The sequence below is a fragment of the Narcine bancroftii genome, chromosome 1, assembly GCF_036971445.1.
Source record: "Narcine bancroftii isolate sNarBan1 chromosome 1, sNarBan1.hap1, whole genome shotgun sequence".
NCBI classification, from domain to species: domain Eukaryota; kingdom Metazoa; phylum Chordata; class Chondrichthyes; order Torpediniformes; family Narcinidae; genus Narcine; species Narcine bancroftii.
In genome coordinates this window covers 83517442-83537828 of record NC_091469.1, presented here as the reverse complement: position 1 = coordinate 83537828, position 20387 = coordinate 83517442, and the positions used below count along the sequence as shown (strand labels likewise).

General features: G+C 39.7%; 1 protein-coding gene across 1 annotated transcript in view; it reads right to left on the bottom strand.

The window, feature by feature from the left end:
* The window catches only part of LOC138739387 (aminopeptidase Q-like), a 212545-nt gene that overhangs the window by 88821 nt on the left and 103337 nt on the right, over window positions 1–20387 (bottom strand). The window contains 5 exon segments of the mRNA XM_069891363.1: window positions 1124–1264; window positions 9260–9439; window positions 17822–17932; window positions 18476–18570; window positions 19836–19983. Coding sequence (XP_069747464.1) covers window positions 1124–1264; window positions 9260–9439; window positions 17822–17932; window positions 18476–18570; window positions 19836–19983 — 675 coding nt within the window.

Below are 20387 nucleotides of genomic sequence, written 5' to 3'. Positions count from 1 at the left end.
ATTTCAACATCTAAACACTTGGTCTCCAAAACCAACTGTTGCATTCAGTGGTAGGCTGGCCATATTTGGTGCTGAGTAGTGAAAAAGGTCAACAGGCACCTGAAATTATCTGTCTATGTACAAGGAAACGATCCACCTACATTCAAGGAAATCATCCACCTACATCCAGGGAAACCATCCGCCTACATCCAAGGAAACCATCCACCTACATCCAAGGAAACCATCCGCCTACATCCAAGGAAACCATCCGCCTACATCCAAGGAAATCATCCGCCTACATCTAAGGAAACCATCAGCCTACATCCAAGGAAACCATCTGCCTACATATAAGGAAACCATCCTCCTACATCCAAGGAAAACATCCACCTACCTACAAAGAAATCATCACACCATGAAGTTTGGCCACCACAGCAAATGCTTTTGAATTTTTCTGAATGTTGAATTCAGGGATATTAAAGTATTTCAAATATATTGAAAAATGAACCTATAAGAAGAGTTAATATTTTCAAATGCCTTTCTTTCAAAATATCTTAAATGAACCACATTTTGTTAAAAATATAAATGGACTGAACATTATTTTAGTCCCTTGCATCTGATTATTTCTATTAAAATAAAAGGAAACCCTGTGCCTGCAGGATTTTTGGGCAGACTCCCAATAACCAGGGAACCTCAGGGGCTTCATGCTCCTGAGCCAGACAGGGCCTACATGCATACAGTTGTCAAACCATAACAATTTGCTAATTATAAATGAAGGTTCCACATTTGTGGAGATATCCCAAATTTTCAGCCAGTCATTCAGAGAATTATTGGCAGCTGCTTGTATCATTGTCAAAATTTGCTTGGAAATTTGGAAGACAGATTTTGTGAATCTTTACTCATCAGAGCATGATCTCCCATTGAAATGAGTGGATAGAATATAGAAGAATGCGGGTTATAAAAGTGTAATTTATAATCTTTAATTCCATAGAAAATTTCTATCATCGTAATAAATAATTCAGGCAAAATACAAATTGGGATGCAAAAGAACATTGGAAGATTTTTTTTCTTTCAAATATGCTTGAGTTAACCGGGGAAGGGGGTGGGGTGGTCTGATGAAACATGTGCCCTCGCCATGTTTACTTACAGAGTTTGAAAAGTTTCCCAGTTTCCTCTTATGAAGTTCCATACTAAAAGCCAGCCGATGGGATTATTTGCAATATAATTAAAAACTAACAAAGCATGATTCCGGGATATCTTTGACTCATCCATGGCATAGTATAAATATCTGCAAAAATAAAGTGAAGAGTTACGTGTTTTATTGATTATCTCTGATGTACAGGACATCATGAGTCAAATTTCACAAATCTTGTCATGAATCAGGGTGTGTAAAGGTCCCATCCTGGGCACAGCCTATGCAAGGATAGATTAATTGACAAAGATCCAAGTAAACACATTGACAAGTTACATTTGGATGGACAGAATCTTAGGACCTGTGCTCTAATCCTAAAAAAAATCACCCCCCTCTGGTGGAACAACATTGGTTACTCCTGGAAGCCAGTGCATGGTTTCTGATCTTGATTATGAACTGGTGTTTTGGTCATTTCTATTTAATATACAGCAAGAAAGATATGAAGAGATAAACAGACTGATGGGATAGAGAGCACAAATCTAAGAATAAATTAAAAGATAGGTAAATGTTGCAAAAAGTAATGTGTCAGATGAATGGACACAGATTAAAAAATTTGATAACCACTGAAGAAACAAGACTGCAGGATGACATAAATCGAGGTCTAACAATTGAAGGGCACATGACATTTAGGAAGGATGGGAAGATAAGTGGAGGTAGTGGACTGGCTCTGTTAATAAATGACGCCCTTTGTTAAACAGAAGAGGGACGTCCTTTATTCAGGGAGGCAGAATATAAAAGCAGTTTGTCAATGTCAGTTTATTGTCATATTTTATTGTCATATACACAATTACAATGTATGATGCACAGAATTTCTTACTTGCTGCAACCAAAAAGGCACATAAGATACACCAACTACAATAGTACAAGCTAACTCATCACAATATGCTAAGACATGAAAAGACAATAAATATAAAAGGATAGATACATAATTATTCATGGCTGCAGTTAGTGTAGGAGTAGGAAAAGTGATGTTTCGGTAGTGGAGACAGATAATTTGGCGGTCCCTGAGTTTATGGTTAGGGTTAGGGTGGTACAGGAAGGGGGAATAACCTGATAGCAGTTGAATAACAATAGGGTTTGAACCTAGAGATGCTGGACTGGGCCTTTCTACATTCTGCTTGAAGGGAATAGCAATAAGAGATTGTGACCATGGTGATGTGATCCTTTACGATGTTGGCTGCCCTCTTGAGGAAGCATCTCACATAGAAGTTTTCAGTGAATGTTGTTTGCCACTTTCTGGATCCCTTTGCAATCCTGGGCCCTCCAGTTTCCAAAACAGGCCGTGATGCAACCAGTCAGTATACTTTTCACAGTATAATGGTAGAGGTTCAATCGACTATTTGACAACATGCCAAATCTCCTCGACTTATTAGTGTGGCTTCTTCACAGTTGCCTCAATGTGCTGGCTCGAGGAGAGGACCTTTTATTTGAGGACTCTCAGGAACTTGAAGGTATTAATGCTCTCCATTGCCATCTGATTATTAAAGACAGGTGCATGGTCCTTGGCCTCTCCTTCTATAGCATAATAAGCTCCTTGGACTTGCTGGTTTTTGCCAGCAAGATTGTTCTGGCACCAATGTGGTGAAATACATTTGCATAGATGTATGGACTGGCTAGTTCGAACCTACCTGACCTTCCCTATCCCCTCCCTTGGCTCCTCCCGGATTTCCCAATAAAGGCTGGTGTGTCGGGACTTTCCCCCTCTTGTTCCTGTACCTGGAACCTGGCCAAGTAGTGTATCAGTAATGCTCAGATTTTTTGGTAATTAAAGTCATTTAATCACTTCATCATGTCGATGTGATTATTGTGTACACCACAACCACCCAAACAGATCCTCTATCTCCATCCTGCATTCTGACTCATCATTGCCAGTGTTACAGAGTTCTGTGTTGTGTATTAGCCTATGTGTTGTATGGTTTTATGTTAAAAAGTGACAGTTTGCCTGAGAGAGCCAAGGTGAAGGTGGACTGCTGAGAGAGTGGGAGACGGACTGAACATGTGCAGAAAATGATCTAAAAATTTCTGGACTTGGACGATAAATCACCACTGGGTGGTGCTGTGGAGTGGAAGGAGGTCCAGAGCAGGAGTCATGGTCTGGAGGACAGTTTAGAATGTTGGGATTTCAAAAAGGGATGAACATTTCGAAGGCAGCCAGAAAGATCTGGACCAAGCCAGTTGTTCCTCTCTCTGCAAGCAACACAAGAAGACAACTTCAAATTTTGTGCTCTCTCTCTCTCAAAGATCTTTTGGCTTCATTTTACCAAACAAACTGAATTTTGTTTAGATTCTTTGCTTCGGTTGAGATCGAAGTTTTGTGAGTCTTGGTGTGTTTTGTGTTTGTTTTGTGTCTAAGTTTTTCTGTGGGCTAGTTGGAAATATAACAGACTTTAAGTGCATATGTTATATTTAGGCTGGGGAATTTATTAGTTTTACACTGTTATAGAAATTTGCATAGTAACCAGTGGACATTGTTATAAAAGGGGGGATTTTGAATTAAAGTTTGAAGGTAAATTTTTTGTTAATAAAGTAATTGTTCATCTTTATCCCTGTGTGATATGCCTTCTTTGTGGTTGCTGGTTTGATCTTGTAACACCCGTTATTAAGCCAACAGCAGTGGTGTTGTCCGTGAATTTGTAGATTGCATTGGAACCAAACTTGGTGATACATTCTATCGATGACTCTAAAGACTGAGTGAGGAATGATAGGTTTTAATACACATTAGGTTTCATCTGGCCCAACTCCATGTGCTCGAATGAATGGAAGAGGGCATAGTGGGAGGGGTTACAGGGGATCGAGTCATCAGTGGGCGGGCCAGTCACTACTTATACACAGAACATCAACAGAACATATCACTACATTCACCTCCTCTTTAAAAAACAAAACTCAGTCCTAAAGGTTCAGCCGGTCAGGTGGCTTCCTCTGCCTCTGTGACCTGCGCAGCTCTGCCGGGGGTGTACTGGTCGGCTCTATTGCTGGTCAGGTGTCTTGAGGTGGGGGGGAAAAGCTGTCACTGTAAGGGGTAGGGTCTGGTTGTCTGTGGGGGCAGTCATGGTGGTTGGCTCAGCTGGGCAAGAGTCCCAGACATGTGATGTGAATGCCTTGAGGGAACCGCTAGCCTGCACTAAGTCCCTGTAGGGGCTGATGTGTGTGCATGTGTGACTGGGGCCAGGGGCAGGTGGGTGTCTCCAGCACATGCCAGGTCCTGGACAGGGACTATATCCTCATCGCCATTTGGGTACTGGACATAAGTGTACTGTGGATTTGCGTGCAGGAGCTGCACCTCTTCCACCAATAGGTCAGTCTGATGGCCTCTTACATGTTTCCTCAGCCAGAAGGGTCCCGGAGATGAGAGCCAGGGTGACAGAATAGTTCCAGTCGCCGACCTCCTGGGGAAGAAAAACATGCATTCGTGTGGAGTAATATTTGTAGCCATGTATTAGAGAGGTCGGATGGCATGGAGTGCATTTGGCAGGACTTCCGGCCAGTGAGACACCTCCAGGCCTTTTGACTGAAGGGCCAGGAGGATCGCCTTCCCAATGGTGCCATTTTATTGCTTCACCTGGCTGTTCTCCCTGAGGTTATAGCTTGTGGTCCTACTAGTGTCTATGCCTCTATCCAACTGGTACTGCCACAGCTTGTTGCTCATGAACAAGGACCACCGATCACTATGGTTATAGTCAGGGTACCTGAAGAGGGTGAAAATGCTGCAGAGTGCTCTGATAACTGTGGCAGAGGTCATGTTGGGACAGGGGATGGCAAACTGGAAGCTGAAGAACTCGTCTATGACGTTAAGGAAATAGATGTTCCTATTGGTCGAGGGCAGGGGTCCCTTGAAATCGAGACTCAGTCGTGGCCTTGATGAGGTGTACTTTGTTGGGCCTGAAGAACTGCGGTTTACATTCTGTGCAGATCCAACAAGTAATTGATCAGAGACCTGATGTCTTCAATGGAGTACGGGAGGCTCCAGACTTTTATGAAGTGGAACAACCTTGTGACTCCAGGGTGGCAGAGGTCATCGTGGAGGGACTGAATGCGGTCAAGATGCACACTGGCGCACATCCCCCGGGATAGGGTATCTGGGGGATTGGAGAATTTGATTCTCCACCTTAGATTTTATCATTCTTGATTTTACCCCACAGTTTTGTGTTAAACATGAAGGCAACAGCCCATTGGTCCGTCAGCAGGGTAAATCTTTTCCCGGCCTGGTGGTGACGCCAGTGGCATACTGCCTCATTGATTGCCTGTGCCTCCTTCTCGACTGAGGAGTGCCATGTCTCAGGGCCGTGGAGGGTGCGGGAAAAAAATGCGACTGGCCTGCCTGCCTGGTTGAGAGAGGCGGCCAGTGCGATTTTGGAGGCATTGCTCTCCACCTGGAATGGGATGGATTCATCCACAGCATGCATCGTGGCTTTAGCGATGTCTCCTTTGATTTGATTGAATTGCTTCTAACAATAAGGGGAGGCTTGTGGACCTTACTAAGCGGTAGACCTTATTCAAATAATTGGGCACCTATTGGGCAAAGAACCCCAGGCACTGTTTCAATGCCTTGAGGTTTTGTGGTATTAGGAGCTTCATAGGGAAAGCATGCAGTCGGGGTCAATAACACCATGCACCACGAAGCATCCAAGGAGGGCCAAGTGAGTGGTATTAAACACACACTTCACCCTGTTGTAAGTCAAATTAATGGATTTGGCTGTGTGGAGAAATTTCGCCAGCTTTGCGTCGTGGTCCTGCTGGTCATGGCCACAGATGGTGACATTATCAAGGTAGGGGAACGTCCCTGTCTATTAATGCCTGTCTACCGTCCGATCCATCTCCCTTTGGAACAGAGTCCCAGTTGGGGACTCCAAAAGGGACCCTGAGGAAGTGATAAAGTCTGCCATCCACTTCGAAGGCAGTGTATTTGCAGTTCCCCGGGAGAAGGGGGGAGGTAGTGGTATGCTGATTTCAGGTCTTTGTACTTTGTACTTTGTACTGAGCTATCATTGATCATATTGGCTATCCGGGGAAGGGGGTATCTAGCTGGGTGAAGCGATTGACCATCTGGCTGTAATCGTTCATTATACAGGGTTTGCTTCCATCCCTGACCACCACGACCTGGGTCTGCCATGGGCTCGAACTGGGAGCGATGATCCCCTCCGCCAGGAGTCACTGCACCTCAGACTTTATAAATGCCCAATCCTTGGCGCTATAGTGCCTACTTTTCATCACGATGGGCCAGCAGTCTGGGGTCAGGTTCTTGAATAATGACAGAGGGGATATGCGGAGGGTGGAGAGGCCGCAGACGGGGCCTGCTGCTGAGGGGAGGGGTCTCTGAGTCGAGGATTGTGTACCGTTATGGGTGGTTGTGGTCCTCCAAATGCCATTGTCACGCTCCTCAACTGGCTCTGGAAGTCAAGGCCCAGTAGTATCAGTGCACAGAGCTGTGGCATCACAAGCAAATGAAAGTTATCATAGCATTCACCCACCCCTCCCACCATTAACAACGCTACATAGTACCTCCAGATTGGTCCTTTGTGGCCATAGAAATGGTGCTGCCCGTGGGTCTGACAGAGAGAGAGTTTCTGGACAATGTTTGGGTGAATAAAGCTCTCTCTGCTCCCACTGTCAAACAGGCAGTTCGTTCTTTACCCGTTTACTTCAATCTCCATCATCGAGTGGGCGATTGGATGAGGGCTGCCCTGGTTCAGAGTCACGGAGGCCAGGATTGGGTCATCATCATTGCTGTCAGAGGGCAGACCTGATTGGTAAGATGGCAACCTCCATGTTGATCACGAAGTCGCATCGGAGGAAGAGGGAGGAAGTGACGTTATCTGGGCAGTGGAAGGCAGACGAGTCATCATCCAGGAAGGTGGAGGAGATGCTTGGTAAGATGGCAACTTCCAAGTTGTGCACGCAGTCGAGCTGTTTGGGGTCGGACGTGAAGTCATTGCTCAGGAGGGAGGGTTTGGACTTACAGACACGTTGGTAATGTCCCTCCTTTCCACATCCTGAACCGATCCACTTCTTAGCCGGACAGAGTGGTCAGGGGTGCTTCTGCTGGCCACAGAAGTGGTACCTCGGGTGTCCGATCGTGGCGGCGGTGGGCTCGTGGCTTGCTATCACTGAGGCTATCTGTGATGCCGGGTCCTAACATGGCAGAGCCCGCGGTCTGCAGATGGAGGCCCCGTTCTTACCGGCAATCCCATCAGCATTGCGTTGGGCCGAGTAAAGGGCCCTGGCAAGCTGGAAGGCTCTCTTCAGGGGAAGCTTGTCCTCAAGCAGTCACTGACTAATGTAGTCAGACATCACTCCAGCCATGCAGGCATCTTGGACCAGCTCCTGCACACACTGGGCTACGGGCACAGGGGGTGAAGCAATGCCCCAGCAGTCTCTCCCCAGGTCGTATAGTACTCAGAGGAACTTGTCCATGCACCAACTGGGTTGCTGTCTCCTCGAGGCCAGTCAGTACCATGGGTACACTTCATTCACCCAGGGTCAGTAGAGGTTGTAAAGTTCATCCATGGTCTCCAGGTATGTCGTGCAGTTCTGGATTGCCAGGTACACTCGGTATCCCACTCTAGCTTTCAGGACCTTGAGTTTCTTCTCATCAGAGTCCACCAGGCCCACTGCGACTTCAAGGAAGTTTGTGATGCAGGTGATCCACTGCTCGTACCGTTCAGCAGCTCTGGACATCTGTGGATCGATTTGGAGTCTGTCGGGTCTCAGCAGCTTGTACGTCCCATGTGGAAAATTAATGTGAATTAAATTGATTCTCACTCTCTTGAGTAAGGTCACCTTTCAGGCTTCATTAGCAGGACAGGTGAAAATAAATTAACTAAAAGATTAATAAGGAAAGGAAAACAAGTGTACAAAATAAAGCTAGTCAAAATTACAAAAAACAGAGAGCAAGAGTTGGATACAGAAATTAGAGTATTCACAAATCAATTTTTATTGATGTTAAATTTGCAATCTGCAGTTGTTAAATTTTCTGAGTCACACAAAGATAGGTGGGAAGGTAAGTTAGGAAGGGCAAGTTACGCAAGGAGACTATGAAAAGATATAGACAGATTAAGGAAGTAGGCATAATTCGGACGTTAAACATCGTGTGGTAAAATGTAAAATTAGCCTCTTTTATAGGTCTGAAAGGGATTGGTATGTCTTAAAGCACAATTCCTAAAAGGCTAGCATGGAGTTACCAGAAATAATTAGGAAACCTAATAGAATGTTATTTATTGCTGTGGAAAGTGAGTGAAATCATGTTTGAGTGACTGGGTAAAAATGATAGCTGCAAATGTAACATGGATAGGTGCAAAATTATCCATGGGTAGAAAAAAAACAGAAAAAAAACATTGTTTATCAACATTTCTCAATCTAATACTATTTAAATAATGTTTAAGAGACTTGAGTGTTCTTGTACACCAGTCACTGAAAACAAATATGCAGCTATAATAAACCAGTAAAGGAGACAAAAAAATATTGGCCTTCATAACAAGAGAATTTGAGTGAAGGAGCAAGAATATTTTCCTACAAATGTTCAGGGCCTTGCTGAGAGGGTACATCAAGAGTATTATGTGCAATCGTGGTCCCCTTATCCAAGGAAATTATATACTTATCATAGAGAGAATGCAACAAGTATTCACCAGACTGATTCTTGAGTTCGTAAGACTTCTATAAAAGGAAAAGTAAGTTTGACAAGAATCGTATTCACTGAAGTTCTAAAGAGCAAGAAAAAAATCTAATTGAAACTTAGAGTGGAGAATGTTTCCATTTGGCAGGGGTTTCCAGAACTAGGGGTTACAAAGCAAGGAGTGAAATAAGAGATAATGAATCTGTTGAAATTTACTATCACAGAGGACGTAAAAGCCAAGTCCATGAACATATTTAAAAAGAGAGATACACTTCAAGATGTAAAAGGCATCAACAAGTATAGAAAGAAAGGAAGTGTGATATTGATATACCTGTAGAAGACCAGCCATGATCATATTGAATGTAGATAGGGAAGGTTCACAAGTTCATAGGAACGGAAATATCAGAATTGGGGTCCCAGTGAGTGAGATGCTGATCCTTTAAAGTTTTGTCAGAAGGTGGATTATTGGAGATTTACTGTACCTTTTTAGAATCCATGGTTCTGTGCAACACACCATAGCCTTGAGTAGAATATATACATCATTTTCTTCTTCCAATACTGAAGAATATTTCTGGTAAAGTGAAAATGCAAAATCCCATTCTTTGTCAGAGCCAGCTATAAGAGCCCCACAGTAGACTGCTTCTCTGAGAGGATCTGGAATTCTGAAAGAAAGGATGTTACATTCTTCTTCACTTAATAATTGCAGAAACTCCTACTGAATGAATTGACATCCTAGAGTACCTTTCTGATAACAATGCCTTAACTTTTGACATGCACTCCTAGCAGGTGATGCCATGTCAAGATTGCTGGACTGGAAGGTTACCATTTGCTTCTTAAGTTAATACAATTTCTCTGAGGCAGTAAATGCAAGTTGCAGAAAATATTGGAGTCAGACTTATTGTCAGAGTGCACACATGACATCACATACTTTATCCTGCAGGCCAGGCAGAATCACAACTTATTGCTTGTGCAAGAACTGCACAAAATGTGCACATGTACAAAAATGGAACAACTGTAAACAAATGACTGTGCAATATGGAAAGGAAAAAAAATAAAGTGAAAAAGCAAGTCTTTAAATGAGTCCCTGATTGAGTTTGTTGTTGAGGAGTCTGATGGTGGATGGGTAGCTGCTGAACCTGGTGGTGAGGATCTTGTGACACCTATACCTCTTTCCTGATGGTAACACCAAGAACAGAGTGTGTGTTGGATGTGTGGATCCTTTTTTAAAAATATTTTTTTTATTTTTCACGCTGTGAACCATAACAGCCAAAATACATACAAACATTTCCCTCTTAAATATACACAGTAGCATTTTCTCCCCTTTTTTCCCCCCCTACCTTCCCTCCCACCTTCCCTCCCCCCTTCCCACCCCCCTCCAAAACCAATAAACATTCAACATATACAATAAAACCATTAAACAATGTCATCACACAATGAAAAATAAACAAGAAAAATGTGTCATCTACTTTTACACACTGGATCAAGTCATTTTGTTTCTTATCATTTTAGGGGGTGGAGATCCGAGGCTACCCCTCTCTGTTATGTTCCATGTACGGTTCCCAAATTTGTTCAAATAATGTGACTTTATTTTTTAAATTATATGTTATTTTTTCCAATGGAATACATTTATTCATTTTCATGTACCATTGCTGTACTCTCAGGCTCTCTTCTGATTTCCAAGTTGACATTATACATTTTTTTGCTACAGCGAAGGCTATCATAATCTTTTTTTGTGCTTCATCCAGTTTGAGGCCTAATTCCTTATTTATATTACTTAGAAGAAAGATTTTTTGGTATGTTGTTTTTTGTAATTTTATTTAATATCTGATCTAGATCTTCCCAAAACTTTTTCACTTTCTTACATGCCCAAATTGCATGTACTGTTGTTCCCATTTTCTTCTTACTGCGAAAACATCTATCTGATACTGTTGGATCCCATTTATTTAATTTTTGGGGCGTGATATATAACCTGTGTAACCAACTATACTGTATCATGCATAAACTTGTGTTTATTATAATTCTTCATAGTTCAAGGACATAACTTTTCCCATGTTTCATTTTTTATTTTTATGTTTAAATCCTTTTCCCACTTTTGTTTGTGTTTATAGCTTATTTCATCATTTTCCTTCTCTTGCAGCTTGATGTACATGTTCATTATAAATCTTTTAATTATCATTGTATCTGTAATCACATATTCAAAACAGCTTCCTTCTGGTAATCTAAATCTGTTTCCCAATTTATCCTTTAAGTAGGCTTTCAGTTGGTGATAATCAAACATTGTACCATGAGTTATTCCATATTTGTACTTCATTTGTTCAAATGTTAATAAATTATTTCCCAAAAAACAATTTTCTATTCTTTTGATTCCTTTTCTCTCCCTTTCTCTAAAGGAAAGATTATCTATTGTAAAAGGGATTAGCTGATTTTGCATCAATAATAATTTTGGTATTTGGTAATTTGTTTTTTTCCTTTCTAAGTGAATCATCTTCCATATATTGAGTAAATGATGCAATACTGGTGAGCTTTTATATTGTACCAGCTTTTCATTCCACTTATAAAGTATATGTTCTGGTACCTTCTCCCCTATTTTATCTAGCTCTATCTTAGTCCAATCTGGTTTTTCCCTTGTCTGATAAAATCTGATAAATACCTTAATTGTGCTGCTCTATAATAATTTTTAAAGTTTGGTAACTGCAAACCACCTTGGTTGTACCTCTCAGTTAATTTATCTAACACTATCCTCAGTTTCCCCCCTTTCCACAAAAATGTCCTTATTATTCTCATTCGTTCCTTAAAGAATTTCTCTGTTCATGGAATTGGTAATGATTGAAATAAGTATTGTATCCTTGGGAACATGTTTATTTTAATCCAATTTATCCTATCAATGTTAGCGGTAATTCTTTCCAATGTTCTAAGTCTTCCTGCAATTTCTTTAGTAGTGGCTGATAATTTAATTTCTACAAGTGGCTTAAATTATTATCTAACTTAATACCTAGGTATCAGATTGCTTGTGTTTTCCATTTAAATGGTGATTCTTTAAAAAATTCTGTATAATCTGCATTAGATTTTATTTGCGTTGATCTTGTACCCCGATAATTCTCCATACTCCTTCAATTTCTTATGTAGTTCTTTTATTGATATTTCTGGTTCTGTTAAGTATACTATGATTTCATCTGCAAATAAACTGATTTTATACTACTTCTCCTTTATTTTTATCCCTTTTATTTTATTTTCTGTTCTTATCAGTTCTGCCAATGGTTCTATTGCTAAAGCGAACAGTGAGGGAGATAATGGACATCCCTGCCTAGTTGATCTACTTAATTTAAATTGATTCAATATATTTCCATTTACTGTTACCTTCGCCAATGGTCCATTATATAATGCTTTAATCCAATTAATATATTTTTCTGGTAGATTGAACCTCTGTAATACTTTGAATAAATAATTCCATTCTACCCTGTCAAAGGCTTTTTCTGCATCTAAAGCAACAGCCACTGTTGGCATCTTATTTCCTTGAACTGCATGAATTAAGTTAATAAATTTACAGACATTATCCGCTGTTTATCTTTTCTAAATAAATCCAGTTTGATCTTGTTTTACTATTTTTAGTACAGAATCTGCCAATCTATTTGCCAATAATTTTGTTATTATCTTATAATCTGAATTAAGTTGAGATATTTGTCTATATGATGCTGGTGTTAGTGGATCCTTCCCCGCCTTACTGCTGTCTTACATGAATCTGGCAAGTTTTGTGTTTCTTCTATCTGGTTCTTTACTTCCAGGAGAGGAGCAATTAATAAATGTTTTATAGAATTCTATTGGGAATCCACCCTCTCCAGGCATTTTATTGTTCGGCAGCTTTTTTAATATATCCTGTACTTCCTCTATTTCAAATGGTTTTATCAGTTTGTTTTGTTCCTCTTCTTGCAATTTCGGCAGTTCAATTTTAGCTAAAAATTCTTCTATTTTATCATCTTTCACCTCGTTCTCAGTTTGGTATAATTGTTCATAAAATTCCTTAAAGTTCTCATTAATCTCCATTGGATTATATGTAATTTGTTTGTCCTTTTTCCTTGATGTCAATACAGTTCTTTTAGCTTGTTCTGTTTTAAGTTGCCAGCCTAATATTTTGTGTTTTTTCTCCTAGTTCATAATACTTTTGTTTTATTTTCTTTATGTTCTTCTCCACTGTATATGTTTGTAATGTTTCGTATTTTATTTTTTTTGTCCGCCAATTCTCTCCTTTTCGTTATATCATCCCATTTTGCTAGTTCCTTTTCTGTACTTACTATCTCCCTTCCAACTGTTCTATTTCCTGATTGTAGTCCTTTTTCATCTTAGTTACATAACTTATTATCTGCCCTCTAATGAAAGCTTTCATTGATTCCCATAATATAAATTTGTCTTTCACTGATTCCATATTTATTTCAATACATTTTAATTTGGCGTTCAATAAACTCTCTAAATTCCTGTCTTTCAGGTAGCATGGTGTTTAACCTCTATCTATATGTTCTTGGTGGGATGTCCTCCAGTTCTATTGCTAATAACAGGGGTGAATGATCAGATAGCAATCTAGCTTTATATTCAGTTTTCCTAACTCTCCCTTGAATATGGGCTGACAACAAAAACATATCAATCCTTGAGTATGTTTTATGCCTACTCGAATAATATGAGTATTCCTTCTCTCTTGGGTGCTGCCTCCTCCATATATCAATAAGTTTCATTTCCTGCATTGATTTAACCATAAATTTGGCCACTTTATTCTTTTTGCTAGTCTTTTGTCCAGTTTTATCCACCATTGGATCCAAATTAAGGTTAAAATCCCCTCCTATCAATATATTCCCTTGAGTATCTACAACCTTCAAAAAAATATCCTGCATAAACTTTTGATTCTCTTCATTAGGTGCACTTATATTGAGCAAATTTCAAAATTCTGAATATATCTGACACTTTATCATTACATAGCTCCCTGCTGGATCTATTATTTCTTCCTCTATTTTGATTGGTACATTTTTATTAATTAATATAGTTACACCTCTGGCTTTTGAATTATATGATGGTGCCGTTACGTGCCCTACCCAGTCTCTCCTTAATTTATTATGTTCCACTTCAGTTAGATGCATTTCTTGCACAAATGCTGTCTATTTTTTTCTTTTTTCAGTAAATTTAGTAGCCTCTTCCTTTTAATTTGGTTATGTATTCCATTAATGTTTATAATTATATAATTTAACATGGCCATCTCATATCCTGTTTACACCTCATTTCCGCTTCCTCACCATCACCATCCCCCTTTTCCCCATTTTCATCTCTCAGTTTTCCCTTTTTAAACTCAATGTATGACAACACATTTAAAACATAAAATACTTCAACAATTCTCACATCCAATATTCCCTTAGCCCAAATGTCCCCCTCCCTCTCTGAGTTGCCCCTTATCCCTTGCCGGGCAACCACAACTCCCCTCTCCATTTGGATTGCGAACCTACTCAGAAGCGTCAACTGATTTCTCAGTGACGGTTATTCTCTCCCACCCAAACCCCACAGAAAAGACTTTTTTTACACATATAACAAAGTTCACCCTCTTTTTTTCCCCCTTACTTCCTTTCTTCCCTTCTCTTTCCCTTTTTTAGTTCTTACATATACATTATTTTTACATCTTTATATATATTTTATCGTTGTTCTTCATTCTTGTTACAACTCTTCATCTCTCCTTCTGTCCTGCAGGCGTTCTGCAAATTCTCATGCTTCATCCGGATCTGAGAACAGTCTGTTTTGCTCCCCAGGGATAAATATTTTAAGCACAGCTGGATGTCTTAACATAAATTTATAACCTTTTTTCCATAGGATCGATTTTGTTGGATTGAACGCCTTCCTCTTTTTTAAGAGTTCAAAACTTATGTCTGGGTAAAAAAAATATTTTTTGACCCTTATATTCCAATGGTTCATTGGCTTTTCTAATTTTATTCCTTGCCCGCTCCAGTATATTTTCTCTTGTTGTGTATCTCAAAAATTTTACTAAGATGGATCTTGATTTTTGATGTGTCTGGTTTCGGAGTTAGAGTTCTGTGTGCCCTGTTTATTTCCATCCCTTCCTGTATATCTGTCATTCTCAGAACCTTTGTGATCCCCATTCTTTTATAAATTCCTTCATATCTGTGCCTTCTTCATCTTCCTTCAGGCCCACTATTTTTATGTTGTTTTGCCTACTATAATTTTCCAACTTATCAATTTTCTGAGCTAACAACTCTTGTGTCTCTTTAACTTTTTTATCACTTTATTCCAATTTTCTTCTTAAGTCATTCACTTCCATTTCTACAGCCGTTTCTCGTTCTTCCACATTTTCTAATCTTTTCCCTATTTCTGTCATGACCAGCTCTAATCTATTCACTCTATCTTCTGTACTTTTCATTTTTCTTTTAATTTAACTAAATTCTAATGTCAACCATTCTTTTAATGCTCTCATTTGTTCTTGAAAAAAAATGTTATCTATATTCTGTCCATCTGTTATATCTTCTATTTCTCTGTGCAGATCTTGGTCTTCTTCTTCCTCTTCTTCTCTGTCTGTACCTGTGTTTGTGTCTTCTTCTTCTCTTCCTTGTGTCTCTTCTGACTTTCCTGATGAGTTGCTTGTCTCACTTTGCTGGGCTTCTTCTTGCTTGGCTTCTTGCTGTTGGTCCTCTTCTTCTGGGCTACTCATCTGTTGGGCCTCCTGCTGCTGCTCTTCTTTCCTTTCATTCCCTTTCCTGTCGCTTTCCTCTTCTTCCAGCTGAGAGCCCTGGTATCAGGTATCCCTCAGCTGATTACATTGTGTTTGCCTGCTCCTCGCTAAGCCCCCCTCCCATCAGTGTTCTCCTTTTCCTTAGTAAGTGCTCTGCGCATGCGTGACTCCTCAATCATGTGCAGTTGAGCACTTTTGTTTGGCTCAAAGAGCCATTTTTTCAGTCCAGCAGTCGGGGGATCACGACTCTGCGGGATCGTCACCAACCTCAGAGAATGGGCTCTCTTCTCCACGATGGCTCCCTGTTTCTTCATGCAGGTAAGGCCTTCTCCTTTCTCTTCCGGCGTCTTTTCTTCTTTTTTTCCCCATTGTTTTTACTTTTTCCTTCTTGGGTGCCATTTTCTTTCTTTTCTCTATAACTTTATCTTTTATTTGTTATATTTTGAATTTCTTGAACTTTCTATTTTCTTCACTTTATTTCTTCTTTTCTGGAGAGGGCTGGTATTCCCCCACTGGCCACTACTCCATCACTTGACTCCTCGGGATCCTTGATGATTATGGCTGCTCGCCAATGGCAGAGTTCTCAATAGTGGGAAGTCTGTGATGTCTTGAGCCGTGTGACCTTTACCTTTTGGAGGGATCTACGCTCGGGGATATTGGTGACCTCATACCTGACTGTGATGCAGCCAGTCAGCACCCTTTCCAACAGACATATGTAGAAATTTGACAGGGTTTCCAATTTTATACCAAAATTCTACAAACTCCTGAGGAAGTAGAGGCGCTGACATGCTTTCTTCATGATGACATTAATGCGTTGGGTCCAGGAGATATCTTCTGAGACAGTGACTCCCAAGAACTTAAATTTGCTCACCCTCTCCACCTCTGATCCCCAAAGATCGTACACCTCTGGTTTTCCCTTCCTGAAGTACGCAACCAGCTCCTTGGTTTTGGTGACATTGAGCACAAGGTTGATGTTGGTGCACCATTCAGCCAAATTTTCAATCTCCCTCCTACATGCTGACTCATGGTTTCTTTTTATTCAAATAAATTATGTGTAAGTAGCTGCTATACGTATTTTCACAACCTCTCTCTTTTTGCCTTAAACGTACTGGATGATGGGCAGGCAGAATATGAAAATCTTCTCATTCACAATTAGTTTCAAATGAAGCACAAATGTGACAGTTTCATTGCTGGGTTAAATGTAGATTTAAGTTCCCTCTGCTCTAAAGGAACAATATTTCACAGTGAGAATCTTGAATGAAAATCCTCTGCTGCAATGCAATTTTTAAAATTTAGTTCATTAATAAAAATGACCAGGATTGGAAGTGAAATAGATGCTATTGCTCTTTCAACACCAAGGTAGACATCCCATCAATATATGGAACAGAACAAGCCCAGAATATTCCTTCATATGGCAGCAGTTTTGGAAATTAGGGAGTAATGAATATGTCCACTTGTGAACAGTAAATGTATCAGCCTATACTTTAACTAAAGTACCTAAATAGACTCATTGACACAAACCCAAGGACTGTTTGCTATATTTTTCCTTTGATTCCCCACGATAGATGTCGTGACCTATCATGGACGCACAACATTTCCTCACTCGTCAGGAAGGCGCAACAGCGACTGCACTTCCTGAGAAGACTGAAGCAGGCAAGGCTACTGGCCACCATTAACCTTCTACAGGAGCTCTGTAGAGGTTGTCCTGGCCAGCTGCATCACAGTATGCCATGGTTGCTGCAGAGAAATCGATTGGAAGGTAATCCACAGGACCATAAGAGCAGCAGAGAGGATCACTGGAGACTCTTCCCTCCGTCTACATGATCTACCAGGATCATTGTCTCAAGAGTGTGCACAAAATTGTTGAGGATCCTTTCCACCCTGCACACAGCATCTTTCCACTGCTCCCATCAGGAAAGAAATACAGGAGTATCAGAGCCAGCACCACCAGGCTTCTTCACATGTGCAATGAGATGCGGAACGATCAAAGGAACTGCTTACACTAACCATCCGAGACTCTCACAGTCACAAAACAACATTTATTTATTTGTAAATATGAATACATGTCTGGAATGTGCATTGTTTTTCTGTGTTGTCTGGTTGTGTGTCTGCATTTTTTTTGTACCGAGGACTGGAGGACACCGTTACGTCAGGTTGTACTAGTGCAATGAGATAACAGTAAACTTGACTTGAAATTAAGATTGAGAAAAACGTGATAGGCTTTACTATTTGATTGTGTTCCTTTTACTGCAATATTGACAATAATGGGGTCCTCTGGGCTCGTAACACCAATGACTTCAACAATTTTTTGTAATTTTTCAACACTTACATATTATTAGTTGGATCACTCATCAATTGTGAGAAAAGACTTGAAGCATGATCCAAACATTCTTTCTGGTCATGGCGACACATCATATTTAGAGTTGAAGTTAACAAGGATCTGGGCCACAAGTTAAGAAGAAGGAAATCAGTCACATTTATTTTACTGCATCTCTGTATTCACAATGAACAGTTGTTTGTTAACCCATTATTGGAGAGTGGCTATCTTTCATTTCACAAACAACAGAAAGCTCTCAATTCAGATTTCTAGCAGAAGAACTGCTTGCTTCTCATTTCTACAATTTAATTTCTATTTATTCATGAATTCATGACCAGGTTCAATGGAGATCTGTTTAGATGGGCAGATAAATGGAAGCTGATTCCATTAGTGGATGGTTCAAGGACTAGAAAATGCAACTTAAAATGGTTGCCAAAGGTGTGAGGATAAACATTTTTATAGAATGAAATTCACTGCTTTTGAAAATGAAACCAAGTCAGTCAAGATTTTCCAAAATCTTGATGTTTAATTTCCACCTCAAAGAGGTGAGTCTAAAATGGCTGAGTCTAAAAATTTTAGCTCAGGGAAACTACAGTCACAGTACAAAATACGTAAATGCTCAACTAGTTAATTTCTAATCAGTAGGCAAGAACTTGTAATACTTACATCATTACTGCATCAGTATGAGTATTATTGAAATCATTATTTATTAATTTCATCTGATAATAATAAAATGGAGCAATTTGCTTGAAGATGTATTTCTAGAATCAAAAATAATTAAATTATTGACTACGAATAATAAAATATTTATGAATTACTCCATAGTATTTGATTATGGCTACTAAATTGACAAGACATTGTTTTTATGTGAACAGTTAAATCCAGACTGTTTGTCTATCCCTGAAATCAAACCATTTTTTCATGAGTGATACACAGAATACCTGTGTAGATTTACACAAGAAGACATGAAGATCTTCAGAAACTGGACACTGGGACTCATTTCAATCTTGCTGGCAAGGTGGCCTGGAACTTGCTTGTAGAGGAAGTACCTTAATTTGAATCACTGCTGTAAACAGAGTGAGTTTTCAAAGGTGTGTATTGTTGGAGGTAAAAGGCCTGGATAGAAATCAAGGATTATGATCAAAATGGATGAAATGGACTACAAGTGAGAAACTCCATTTAGGACCAAGATTGGATTTCAAAATTGTGCCAGTGGTTGCAAAAGGGTTCCCTCATTTCATAAGTGGTTGGTCTAATATTGCAATTGCAAAGGTCCTTAATTTGGAACATTGGAGAAGAATCTCTGTTTTTTCCCCCCCGAGACCCAGAGAGGGGAGAGTGAGAAGTGAGATCACGATCCATTCACTGATTCTCACCATACATGTAGGGTTATTATTTTTTTCTTGCACTTGGGACTTGGGACACGACTCACTTTAGTACCACTTTAGATGGTGCATGGTATACCTAAGGACTTTCCTGTACCATTGTGGGCACAGAAGGTTTCATCTTTCCACGCCACCTTCCAGCTTCTCAAATGGTACATAACAATCAGGAGCTTGCTTCCTGCCAATTGTCAATTAATTGCAATGCTCTTTGCCACCCATTCAACAAGTGCAGGCTGGCCTATTTTAAGGGATAAATGCACTTATAAGCACTAAACTCACCAACACCAGAGTCACGATTGAGCATAATTTTTTGGTGTAATCTTCAGTTTTCCAACTGGCTGAAAGCTATTCACTTGTTCAAAGTCTTGTACGTATTTTCCAGTGCTTTTCAATCCCTGTCTCTCCAAATATTCCTTTGTTATACAATTATCAATTTGCTGGTTGTTTAAATTTTGGTGACAGTATAAAATGCAAGTTACAGGTTTGGCTGATTTTTAAAACATTGCTTCTGATTTTCATTTCTATTGAATTTAACAGTAAATATCCCCATAAAATTAGAGGATGAAGTTATTGAGTGTGCACTGTCCTTTATTACATGGTTACATTTTGGACTATAAATGTAGGATTTGGATAAAGGATACCTTATAAAGCCCGTAGATTGAAGTGGTCATTACTACGACTTCAAGCTGTTGTAAATGATGCAGGGCAGTGAGCCAAACAATATTTGTCTGTTCCTTAGCAAGGTACATAGTTATCTCCAAAGCATTTTCAATATCAGAATATCCAGACCTGACAGATAATAGAGATAAAAAATACATTCAACCAAAAACCTGCAATTATTTCAGCAATAGTTCAAATGGAAAAAAAAAGTTGATCTTAATTTTTGGAGTCTGATTAAGCTTCTTCCTACACTTCATCCTTCCTTGCCACTTCTTTGACCATTGCCCAAATCTCTGCAGCCATCCAAGCACAGAATAAATATTAATCAAGCGTTGAAAAACAAATTCTGTGCCTTGCAGCTCCTAACACTGGCCTATTTTGGACTTGTCCAAAATCATCTCATATATTTGGTACATAAATAGAATGGATTTTACTCCATTTGTAATTAGAATAAAATCTTTAATTGTAACCAAGCACAAAGCATTAAGGGCTATTTTCACATAAGAAATTAACATATATGATGTGTTAATTGG